This window comes from Manis pentadactyla, chromosome 9 (genome assembly GCF_030020395.1).
Source record: "Manis pentadactyla isolate mManPen7 chromosome 9, mManPen7.hap1, whole genome shotgun sequence".
Taxonomy (NCBI): domain Eukaryota; kingdom Metazoa; phylum Chordata; class Mammalia; order Pholidota; family Manidae; genus Manis; species Manis pentadactyla.
Window position 1 is genome coordinate 113,437,692 of NC_080027.1, and position 13,097 is coordinate 113,450,788.

General features: G+C 37.0%; 1 protein-coding gene and 1 non-coding gene across 6 annotated transcripts in view; both read left to right on the top strand.

Annotated features, from left to right (window-relative positions):
• The window catches only part of HMCN1 (hemicentin 1), a 420,069-nt gene that overhangs the window by 281,463 nt on the left and 125,509 nt on the right, over positions 1-13,097 (top strand). For all 5 annotated transcript variants that reach the window (XR_008999387.1, XM_057507948.1, XM_057507950.1 and 2 more), the window contains 4 exons: positions 2,143-2,265; positions 3,164-3,325; positions 4,673-4,954; positions 11,760-11,927. Coding sequence is in view for 4 of the 5 variants with exons in the window: in XM_057507948.1 (XP_057363931.1) it covers positions 2,143-2,265; positions 3,164-3,325; positions 4,673-4,954; positions 11,760-11,927 (735 nt within the window). In the remaining variant the exon portion in view is untranslated. The remainder of the gene's footprint in view (positions 1-2,142; positions 2,266-3,163; positions 3,326-4,672; positions 4,955-11,759; positions 11,928-13,097) is intronic.
• Positions 2,558-2,662, top strand: LOC118926104 (U6 spliceosomal RNA). Its single transcript, XR_005030340.1, has one exon. It is a non-coding gene; the product is annotated as a U6 spliceosomal RNA (small nuclear RNA).

The following is a 13,097-nucleotide window of genomic DNA, read 5'->3' on the forward strand; positions in this document are numbered from 1 at the left end:
AAAAAATATTTATGTTATGTCTCTGTGTTCTAGGCATTATGCATGTATAGGCAAAGAGGGGGTAATGAGAAAGATAAGGTTCACATAGCATCTGCTGGTATACAAATATCTTTAAATAGCCAATTAAAATTAAGTCACCAAGAGCTCTCATAGGAGGTTTCATGGGGAATCATATCAGGGGCTCATGACATCTAATTGAGAATTTGATGGTGAATAGGCATCAGCTCTGAAGAGGAGAGAAGCAATGCAAGGACCTGGAGACACTGTCTGCATTCAGGGAACTGAACATCTTTCATGCGGGAGCCTAGTAAGTGCAGAGAAGAATGAGATATCAGATGGGAAAGGCTAGAAAGAGCAGATTGAAGGGACCTCTAAAATGAATTCTTAAAGTATGAATTTAATTCTAAAGGTAATGGGATTCCATTAAAAGGATTTAAAAGAGGACTGGAGTGTAAAATCAGATCTGTGTTTGGGGAAAAAAGCAGACAGACTCTAGAAGTATTTAAGAAATGAATTAACAGAATTAATTGCTTAGATGGAGAGGTGTGGAAATAAAAAGAGTAAAGAATGGATGTCGATATGGGCTGGTTGAACAATAGTTTCCTTCCCTCAGAGAAGGAAGAAAGGTGGCTGAGGTCAGTTGTAGGCAAGGGAAGTTTGACAGTGCCTCTAAGCCATCCTAGTTGAGAGTTCAGTAGTCAGATATAAAAATTAGATCTCAGAGGGGGTCTGCATTACAGATACAGATTTACAAGTATTTGTATTAGTAGAAGCCTTGGGAGTAGAGGAAGGCTGAATTTAGGTTGGAGGCCATGAATTTGTAGTGGTGGCAATATGTGTAATTGTTTAGGTTCTTCTGTAGAACTTCCTGTCTGTAGCATAGGTGACGACAGTAAACTAAAGAATTCATCCCGAGTAAGGGTGTTGCCAAATAGAAAGGGCAACAGAACAAGGAGAGTAAGAATACTGGCTAAGGAGTTATTGGAATTACTGATCATGAAAGCTAATCTGAATAGAGAAGTCAGTAAGCAAAGCAGTGGACAACCAGATTGGGAGGCTTCTGAGAACTGAAAGAATGCAATTAGGTCAATGAATTGAGAACTGGGAATAATTCAGTGAAAGGATAGAGCAGTTATCAGAGAGTGGCCTAAACTTATAGGAGAAAGGTTCCAGATGACAGAAAGGCAGGGCCTCTGATGGAGAAAGGGATGAGCAGATCAAGGAATGGAGTAGCCACAGTGTTTGTACTGGTTATACATGTGGATGTTGAGTTTGTACCACAGGATGGCAGGTCTTCATGTGTAGAAGGATAAAAACAAGTAGCAAAATTTTTCAGTGAATGGAAAATGAGTGACAGGTTCACAGATCGTGGGAGGAAAGAGAAAGAGGAATAAATTGGTGGCATGAGCCTCAAAGAAAGAAAGACTTTTTATGGGGGAGTGAATGAAAATGACTGCAAGCTGCATTGGGGGTAAGGAGGATTCTCCCACTCCTCAACTCCCAGGAGCTCAGGAGAACAAGCATCTGATACCAGGTGAACTGAAGCCAGAGAAGAATCCAAGAGGGGAGTTCAGCCAGCAAATGTAGACTCACCCTCTTTGAGAGAAACATGGGTAGTTTCTTTAAAGGTTCAAATTAAAGGCTCCAAAGAGAAACTGGAGGATGATGGGAGGCAGGCTGTGCAATCTAGAATACAGTAGGTAACGTGCATTTCTGAGATCAAACCCCTTGCCTCTCTGTCCTTTGCTATAATATTATATAAAAACCTGATGTTTTCCAATTTTGTTCAACATCTGAGTATCAAAATAGGCGAGGTACAAATAATTGGGTTAAGTTCAAACATGGTAGGTGCCTTAACTTTTGGAGCAAGATATCTAAATATCTGTAACATATTAACTTCTTATGTCACTGAATATTTTGATAATTAAGTTTCTTCCTGTGAAAATGGGAAGTCTGCTATTAGGTATTTATTCTAAATCTCAGAGTTGACTTTAAATGTCTTACTGATATGTCAGCTTCAAATGCTAATTATTTTCTTGTGTCATTTGAGTGGGAATCTTTTTTTTTTGCATGTAAAGTGTTAGGGAAATTTTATATTAAATAAGTGTAAAAAGAGTAGTTTTTATTTTCTTCATCTTTCAGTACCACCAAATATTTATGGTTCTGATGAACTTGCTCAGCTTACAGTCATTGAAGGAAATCTCATTAGTCTGCTTTGTGAATCAAGTGGTATTCCACCCCCAAATCTCATTTGGAAAAAGAAAGGTCAGTTTTACCTTTTTCACATTTATAACATTACTAAATATAATTATTAAGTGAATTTGTATTTTGTTTGACAAACATATCAATTTATTAACAAGATTCCTGGGGTTTGTCTACTAAAATATTAACATAATTGCTTTCTATTCAATGTGCAACATATGTTACATGTACACTGTCTAGCTGAAAACCTTGTTTTGAAACTAATGACTCTCCAGAAAAAATTTATTTTCTGCACTAGTTGTTTTGTAATCAACTGCCTCATAGAATAGCTGTAATGATTAAAAATCTACCAAATGTGCTCACCTTCAGCAGAACATATACTAAAATTAGAACAATACAGAGGTTAGCGTGGCCCCTGTGCAAGGATGACACACAAATTCATGAAGCATATTAAAGACATCTGTATTTAAAAAAAAAATCTACCAAAGAACTATTTCCTCTTCCTTAGAGTAGGTTGAAAGTTATTTTTCTATGGCAAACATATTTACTGTGTTTTTGACAATTTTTCACTGTATGGTAAAACTGAATTCTACAGTTGAACAGATTCTCAATTGGCTCATCAGTAAATATTTATTTATGTCTATTAAGTATCAGATCATCTAGATTTTTAGTTGATTTTTTAAATCATTTTGTTTTTCTGTTTTAAGGTTTTATTTTGTTTGTTTTTCTGTTTGTTTTCTTTCTAATGCAGTCTTGATGGAAAGAAAAAATTGTGGAAGATAATCCTGGTAAACATTTCTTCCTCTTCCTCCTCCTCCTTTTTGCATAGAATTATTTTACAGAGTCATCTGACTTTTAGGTACTTGAACTAGGAAGTAAATAAATATATATACTTATCAGAGTATGTTCACAAAATGCTTTATATTTTGCTTCATATTCTGTCATTTGGTTTTCTCTGCAGACTCCCTGGTGCTGGCAGAGTCCACAGGGCGAGTCAGAACTTTATCTGGAGGTAGACAGTTGCAGATCTCAATTGCCAAAAAATCTGATGCAGGGCTCTATACGTGTGTGGCATCAAATGTTGCTGGAATCACAAAGAAAGACTACAATCTGCAAGTTTATAGTAAGTCATTGATTTGCCAGGCTTTGGCACAATTTTCTTTTAAATCTTTTCATCCTCTCCTTTTACTTTTTTCTCCTTGTCTTTGAGAAACATTCAAAGTAGTGTGGTTATGCTATACCTATCATAAGATCCACAAATTTAAATTATGCTGATAACCAGAGACCAATGATTTATACTGTCTATTATTTATTTAGCATTACTGCCGTTCCCTTTGCATCAGCTTGCCAATGGCAGACATATCAATGTGGTTGTAATTTGTTGGGGTCAGGATAGTGGATATGGCAGAGTGGGGAGAGATGGCATTCTATCAAAGGGAGTATTTCTAATATGTACAAATAACTCATTTTAAAGAATATTCAATTTGTGTAAGATTTTAAATGTTCTAAATATTTGCATTATATCATTTACCCTTTACATGAGCTATGATATATGGCAACTTAAGCTAAGAGCGGTTTCCACGACTGGCCCAGGTCACAGAGCTTGTATGTGGTACAACTGGTGCCAGAGCACAGCATTATTAATGCTGGTCCATTTTTCTTCCCACATATACATTTGCATTAGAATTGGTCCGTTTTCTTTTCCTCAGAATCAGTATCTATTAGTAAATTCAGCCGCAAAATTCCAGAATAACTGGTGATCAGTGGCATCAACAAGTGGAGGGTTATTTTCTCACATAATGAGATGCCCGAGGTTGGCAGTCACCGGAGTTGGTAAGACCTTACTCTTTACCAGGATAGGAAAGCTAGGATTCACCCGGTCCTTCCTGCACGGTCTCCAGATGGTTCTGCAGCTATAGTATCAAGTCCACATTGAACACAAAAAGATGGGGGAGGAGTGGTATCTTCTTACCAGGAAAACAAAAGGTGTCCCCAAACCCCTACCCCCCTGCTCCAGCAAAGCTTTACCTAAACATTGTGGGCCTGAGCTGATTCATGTGGTCACCTCAATTTTTTAGAAAAGACAGAGACACAGTTTCAGCCTTTGCAACTCCTATTGTGGAAGGAATTAGTAACAGATGTTGGATTTGAGCCAGGCTACCATTTTAAAATTAGTACTAAGAAGACTTCTATAAATTAGATCTACAAATGATAAGTTCAAATGTTTGTATAACTTCTTAAAAAGCAAGGAAAGTAGCAAACACAGAATTCTTCCTTACTAGGTTGATAGCTTTATTTTAAGCATGAACCCATTTAAAAACATTGAAGAATTGCACCACCATGTTCATTAGTCTTGGATCTTTTCTTTGGTCTTTAATATTTTGACATCAAAAGTGAATTTAACTTCGGCTGATGAAAACTCCTATGTAAGATGTAAAGCGAACATTTCCTACTTTCTTTTTTTTTCCAGTTCGACCAACTATATCCAACAGTGGCAGCCACCCTACGGAAATTATTGTGACTCGAGGGAAGAGTATTTCCCTGGAGTGTGAGCCGCAGGGTATTCCTCAACCAACAGTGACCTGGATGAAAGATGGCCGCCCCTTGACCAAGGGAAGGGGAATGGAAATACTGGGTGAAGGTCGCATCCTTCAGCTAAAGAACGTTCATGTATCTGACACTGGCCGTTACGTGTGTGTTGTCGTGAATATAGCAGGAATGACTGACAGAAAATATGATTTAAGTGTACACAGTAAGTATAAAGAAGCTCCATAAGTCTGTTCATGGGCTGTTAGAATTTATACCACCCTGGATGGGAGATGGAGCCTTGTGTTGAGTCATTTATTTATAGTCTATTATTTTCTACAGATGTACCACTTCTCTACATCAATCTCATCATTTCCCTTCTATGCCTGATCTCTCATGTCTTACCTTGCTGATATAAGTATATATTGGATTTTCTTTTAGGAAAGTATGTAGTAATGTAAATGATTATCTCCAAGAACTTTTGGTCCAGTACTATCCCAAATAATATTCCTTGATTCTGTGTTTTCCAAATTAGGTGTCTTGGCTAGTATAAACCTTAGTTCCTTTGAGCTTACTGACTCAGCATCAGTTGGTCATGAGTTGTACTGAACTCAGCTTTATATTCAATTAATGAGTCATAAATGTCAATAGGAATAAATCAAATATGTACTAAGGGACACCTATTTGTGTATATCAATTTGAATTGTGATTTTTAAACTTAAAAATAATTTGTTTTTATTCAGTTTATCTAAACTAAAAAAAAATCAAACAGTTCATCCAGTTTTCCACCCCTCTGCCACTCAGTTCTCTGCCTCTGGCAAACTTCAATCTGTTCTCTGTAACTATTAGATTGATTGTATTTATTCATTCATTCATTCCACATATAAGAAGAGTCATATGGTATTTATCTGACCTATTTAATTTAGGATAATGCCCTTGAGGTATGTCCATGTTGTTGCAAATGGCAATATTTCATTCTTTTTATGGCTGAATAATATTCCATATACAATTCCACAAACAATGTATACCAGAATGTCTTTATCCATTTATCCATTGATGGACAATTAGGTTGTTTCCATATCTTGGCTATTGTAAATAAGGCTGCAATGAACACGAGGGTGCAGGTATCTTTTGAGTTAGTCTTCATTTTCTTCAGATAAATTTCCAGAAGTGAATCATATGAGGGTTCTATTTTTAACTTTTTGAGGAACCTCCATAGTGTCATTCATAGTGGCTGTACCAATTTACATTCCCATCAACTGTGCACAAGTGTTCCCTTTTCTCCACATTCTTACTAACACTTGTTATTTCTCATCTTTTTTATAAAGTCATTCCAACAAGTGTGAAGTGATAATGTCATTGTGGTTTTGATTTGCATTTCCCTGATGATTAATGATGTTGAGCACCATTTCATGTTCTTGTTGATCCTCTGTATGTCTTCTTTGTTAAAATGTCTATTCAGATCCTTTGCCCATTTTTTAATTGATTGCTTTATATTGGCTATTGTGTTGTATGAGTTCTTTATATATTTTGTACATTAGCCCCTTTTCACAAAAAATATCTTGGAGAAAAAACCATATTCAGTAGGTTGCCTTTTCATTTTGTTGATGGTTTCCTTTGCTGTGCAGAAGCTTTTTATTTTTCTATTTTTTTCATGACCAAGTGGAATTTATTCCAGGGATGCAAGGATGGTAATATTCATAAACCAATCAATATCATATACCACACTAACTAAAAGGATAAAAACCACATGATGATCTCAATAAATGCTGAAAAAGATCTGAATAAATGTTGACAAAATTCAACATCTGTTCATGATAAAAACTTAAAAAATGGGTATAGTGGACATACCTCAACATAACAAAGGGCATATACAACAAAACCACAGCCAACATCATACTTAACAGCAAAAAGCTGAATGCTTTTCCTCTAAGATCAGGAACAAGACAAGGATGCTCACTCTCCCCACTTCTATTCAACATAGTACAGGAGGTCCTAGCCACAGCAATCAAACAACACAAAGAAACAAAAGGCATTCAGATTGGCAAGGAAGAAGTTAAACTGTCACTGTTTGCAAATGACATGATATTGTACATAAACACCCTAAAGAATACACCCCAAAACTACTAGAATAACTGAATTCAGCAAAGTTGCAGGATACAAAATTAATATACAGAAATCTGTTGCATTCCTAGATACTAACAATGAAACTAGCAGAAAGAGAAATCAGGAAAACTCCACTCACAATTGCATCAGAAAGAATAAAATTCCCAGGAATAAACCTAACCAAGGAGGTGAAAGACCCATTTCATCTCCTTGCCACACTTGTTATTTCTCATCTTTTTTATAAAGTCATTCCAACAAGTGTGAAGTGATAATGTCATTGTGGTTTTGATTTGCAGTTCCCTGATGATTAATGATGTTGAGCACCATTTCATCTTTCAAAGATTTACTTTGAAAACTACAAGACACTCATGAGAAAAATCAAAGAAGGCACATAGGTCCTCATATCTTGGGTGTATAGATATTTATGACTATACCCTCTTGTTGGACTGACCCCTTTGTTGTTATGCTTTTTTCTCCCTATTAGTTGCATGAAATATCTTTTTCCCTCTATTCACTTTTAGTCTGTGTATGTTCTTGGGTTTGAAGTGAGGTAGCATATAGATGAGTCTTGTTTTTTTAATCCATTCTGTAACTCTATGTCTTTCGATTGGTGCATTCAAACCACTTACATTTATGGGATTATTGATAATACTTGTTGCCATTGCAGGCTTTAAATTCATGGTTACCAGAGGATTAAGGCTGCTTTATTGTCTGTCTAACTTAACTCATTTATTACACCATTTGAAACACAATCTAAAGGGTTTTTTTTTCCTACCTTCTTTTTCCTCCTCCTCCACTCTTTATATATTAGGTGTAATATTTTGTACTCTTTGTGTATCCTTTGACTGATTTTGGGGGTAACTGATTTAATTTTGCATTTGCTTAGTAATTAACTGGTGTACTTTCTTTACTGTGGTTTTATTTTCTCTGGTGACAGCTTTTTAGCCTTAGGAGCATATCAGTCTATAGCAGTCCCTTTAAAATTACACTGTAAAGAAGATTTGTGAGAGGTAGTAAATTCCCTCAACTTTCACTTATCTGGAAATTGTTTAATCCCTGCTTCAAATTTAAATGATACTCTTGCTGGGTAGAGTATTCTTGGTTCAAGGCCCTTCTGTTTCATTGCATTAAATATATCATGCCACTCCCTTCTGGGCAGTAAGGTTTCTGCTAAGAATCCTGATGGGTTTTCCTTTGTATGTGATCTTTTTTCTCTCTCTGGTTGCTTTTAATACTTGGTCCTTGTCCTTGATCTTTGCCATTTTTATTATTATATGTCTTGGTGTTGTCTTCCTTAGGTCCCTCTTGTTGGGATATCTCTGCACATTCATGGCCTGAGAGATTATTTCCTTCCCCATATTGGGGAAGTTTTCAGCAATTACTTCCTCAAAGAAACTTTCTATCCCTTTTTCTCTCTCTTCTACTATAGATACTATTATAATGTGAATATTGTTCTGTTTGGATTGGTCACGCAGTTCTCTTACTATTCTTTCATTCCTAGAGATCCTTTTTTCTCTCTGTGCCTCAGGGTCCTTGTATTCCTTTTCTCTAATTTCTATTTCATTTACCATCTCCTCTACCTCATCTAATCCGCTTTTAAATCCTTCCCTTGTATGTTTCATGTCAGACAGTGTATTTTTCAAAGCTTTTCTCTCTTTCCTGAAGTCCTCCCTGAAATCTTGAATATTTTTCTGTAGCTCTGTGAGCATGTTTATGAGTTTTATTTTGAAATCTTTATCAAGAAGATTGGTGGTTTCAGTTTCAATTGGCCCTCTTTCTGGCGTTTGAGGGATTTTGGTTCATACAAGATTCTTTTGCTGTTTCATATTTCTAATGATTACTATGGAATAATAACTTTGTGTAGGTGGTACCCTTTAGTGCCCAGAAGCTCTATTCTCTGGAGCTTCCCAGTACCTGGAGTGATGGCAGGTATTGTAGGTGTGTGACTCTTGTGCCTGCCAGGAGGAAAGAGCTCTTTCCTGCTTCCCAGCTGCAGTGCCTGCCCCCACTGCCAAGGCCAGTGGGCCACATGAGCAGGGAGGCACCTCTGCTTTATGCCCTTGTAGCTACCATAGGTGGGGCTGCTGTCTAGCTGTCCTGGCATGATGGCAGGCCCAGTGGGTGAGCAGACTGGTGCCTGCCTGGAGAAAGGAGTGGTAGGATGTGTACTGCAGTGGGGCCTGGGCGCTGGGTTACCAGTCAGGGGGATGGAGCATTTGAAGGTCCTGAAAGTTCCCAACCTGCTGGGCTGAGTGTGTGAGATGATTTTGTTCATCTTCCCTTTCTCTTGAGCAGCAAGTTCTGTGTAATCCTTGCCCCTTTAGCACCCCTCTTGCTGTTTGGAAGACTTTCAAAGTGCCCACTTTTCTTTTGTCCTAGAGTGGCTGGTTGTGGGCACCTGTTCTCCACAAGTGGCTGAAATCCCAGTATTCCACCTGTCTTTGCTTTCCAACCCCTCTAATCTCTAGAAAACCAGGTATTGTGGGTTTGTGCTGCTGGAGCAGATCTCCAGGGCTGGGTGTTTAGCAGTCCTGGGCTTCTACTCTTTCCCCACTCTGTTTCTCTTCCTCCTGCCTGTAAGCTAGAGTGGGGTGGGTGGGCTTGGGTCCCGCTGGATTGCAGTTTTGCTTCTTTGCCCTTTTCTCTGAGGTTTTCCCTAGATGCAGGCTGTCTGTAGCAATATTTAGGTTCTCTTTCAGGATTAGTTGTATTTTCTCTATTTTTGTGTTAAATGTGGCTTTGGGAGGAGGTTTATGCCTCACTTCTCATACCACCATCTTTTTCTCCTATAATAAACCCTTTAATCACAGAGTACCTTTTATTATTGGACTTCAAAATTTGGAGATGATTCAAAGACACTTGACTCTGCTTTAGGCTCTAGATGTAGTCAAGTTCTCTCAAACAGCTCCAATATGCCATTCAATTAAGGCAGTAATTGGGCATGATATGTTTCAGAGGAATAGGAAATGGGGCCATGTGAGTCCAGTGGGAAATGGCTGCATTTGGCAAAGCTAAGAAACACTCCAGGGCATTTCAGGGACACAGAGCCCATGCTGAGAATGAATCCAACTTTAAGCTTTAGGCTGACTGAAGTTTTGTTTCCTTTATCCATAAATAAGCATGGCTATGTTCCAATGAAACTTCACTTTACTGGTTTCAGCAATCATTTAAAAATTAACAAACCTGAGCAGGAGGGGACCAGACAGAAGTGGGGTGGTGGGAAACACACCTTCCATTGCCTTCACAGCTGTGGTTGGTCCATCAGGTGGAGCAGAACCTTTACCAGTTTAATAAAGGATTCTGTAAAGGATGCAAGCTAACAGCCAGATGAAGAGAGACATAGGGTACTTCTGAATAAAGGAGCTTCTATGCTTGTGGAGCTTGGGGTCTGGCTCAGTGGCATATGGAGGCGTACTGGCTCCCCAGGCAGAGAAGCAGGATCCAAGAGCTGTGCAGAAGCTTTTTAGTTTGTTATAGTCCAGGTTGTTTATTTTTGCCTTTATTGCTTTTGCTTCTGGTTCAGATTCAAAAAATTTTTGCCAAAACTTATGTCAAGTTGCTTACTGACTATGTTTCCTATACAAGTTTTATGATTTCAGGTCTTATGTTCAAGACTTTAATCAATTTTGAGTTAGTTTTTGTGTGTGACGTAAGAGAGCAGGCCAGTTTCATTCTTTTGCATGTGGCTCTCCCATTTTTCCAACACCGTTAATTGAAGAGACTGTCATTTCCCTATTGTATATTCTTGGCTCCTTTGTCACAAATGAATTGACCATGTGTGTGTGGTTTACTTCTGGGCTGTCTATTCTGTTCCATTGATCTATGTGTCTTTGTTATGCCACTTCTACACTGTTTTAATTACTATAACTTTGTAATATAGTTTGAAATTGGGGATCATGATGCATGCAGCTTTGTTTTTCTTACTCAAGATTGCTTTGGCTATTTGGGTCTTCATGGTTCCATACACATCTTAGGACTATTTGTTTTAGTTCTGTGAAAAATGCCATTGGAATTTTGGTAGAGATTTCATTGACTTTGTAGATAGCTTTGGGCAATATGGGCATTTTAACAATATTAATCCTTCCATGAACATGGAGTATCCTTCCATTTATTTGTATCATCTTCAATTTTTTCATGGATGACATAGTCTTCAATATACAGGTTTTTCACCTTTTGGTTTTATTTGCTCCTAGGTATTTTTGATGCAGTTGTAAATGGAATTGCTTTCTTAATTTCTCTTATAGTTCATTATTAGTGTATAGAAGTGCAACTGACTTTTGTGTATTGATTTGATGTTCTGTAACTTTACTGACTTCATTTCTTAGCTCTAATGGTTTTTTGCCGGAATCTAGGTTGAGTTGCAATTTTATATCTATAGATGGTAAATTTAATAGGCACAGTCTTATAAACCTCAATCCATTTAGGAGATGAGCATAGTGCAATATTAATATTGTAAATTTGCAGCCAATGTATGAGTCAAAGCTAAAGAAGTCAGAATGTGAAAGAGAAAAGGAATTAACCTTAAGTATCTCTTTTTGTTAGATTACTTTTAATTGTTTGGATTAGAATTATTTGTTAGAAAAACTTGCCTATTAGAAGGCCACGAATCCATATTAGAGATTTATCAGAAAAGATGAGTGGCTCATGGAAAATTATTCACTATGATCTGAGTAACAATGTGAGAGTCATTTATTGCTATTAGTGGGGAAGAAATGATATTTTTGCTTCCAAGAAGGTCACATTAAAAATACTACTGGTAATAATCATCATTGTGGTGATTGCTTATTTTACTTACTGTTGACCAGAAAATGGAAATCTTATTATTAACAATAAGCTGTTTAGGATTTGATATATATTAGCTATATGTTTGCTATACATCAGCGATCTTCTTTTCCATTTTTTTGTTCATTTTGTTTTGTCTACAGCCCCTCCAAGCATCATAGGAAACCTTAGGACCTCTGAAAATATCAGTGTGGTGGAAAAGAACTCAGCGTCCCTGACTTGTGAAGCTTCAGGAATTCCCCTGCCTACAATTACCTGGCTTAAAGACGGTTTGCCCCTCAGCCTTAGCAGTTCTGTGAGAATTCTCTCAGGTATAAGGAATTCTTATAGCCTGATAATTTGGTTGGCTTCATATGGCCACAATTTCCCCCCTTAATTTCTCATTTCTCTGCTTTACTTTTCTTTTTGATCTGGCTACTTGCTATAATACCCACTGATCACATTAAGAAAAAATATTTAGGAAGATATCAGAAGCTTTATGAAAATGAAGGAAACCTCTAAATATCTTCAGATCCTTTTTAAAAAGAATACTGGCACTTGCTTATTACTGAAATCATGGGGATGCCAGATCATTCAGGCTGCAGTGAGTACCAGCCAGTTTGGAAGTGAAGAATGGAAAGGAGTGCTGAATGTGAAACCAGATCCTACAGTGAAGCATGTTCTATGATGTATCTCCATAGCCAAATATTTCAATTTTTTCATGACTTTCATATAAATGAGTATTACCTTTCCAGGATGGGAGAGTACTCTGTGAGCTAAGCCTTTATCATTATTGTAAAAAAGATAGTCAGCTTTTCCTCATCCAATCATATAGGAAAAGCTATTGGCTTGTCCTTTATAGATCAGCATAAGAGTGAAGAGAGGTATCTTGAGGTATGTATGCCACAGGAATCTGCACTTGGCCCCATTTAGTAAATCACTGGGATGCAGATTAAGAAAATAATCTTGACAAGATTGTCATTAATAAAAAATTGCATACTTAGAAGAAGACCTACTCTGTTGAATGAAGGCATCCATTTCAAACACACCTAACAGTGATACTTTTACGTTAAACCTAACAGCATCAAAGTTAAATAAACTCCCACACCAACATCCAAAAACCAATGATGAAAATGAAGAGTGAGATGCAGCTTCAGAATTCTTCATATGAAAAGATCTCTGAATTGTGTTATTCAGTATGCAGTGACAGTGTAATGGGGTTATCAGAAAACAAATGCAGTGTTTTGTCATATTAATAAAACAAATTTTCACCAATAAGAAAAGTAAGAGTCCAGTTGTACTGTGGACTTAGTTTTCTCATTTGGAAGACTAGAAGAAGGACTTATTAACAATGTTTTCAAAGGAGGGTAACCATAATAGTAAGTGATCACAAAATAATTTATGTCTGACTTTATTTAACCTGGAAAAATAAACTTTATGTAACCTTATGGTTACATAGTAAAAATTAAATTTAAATACTTGAAGAGTCATGATATAGTAAA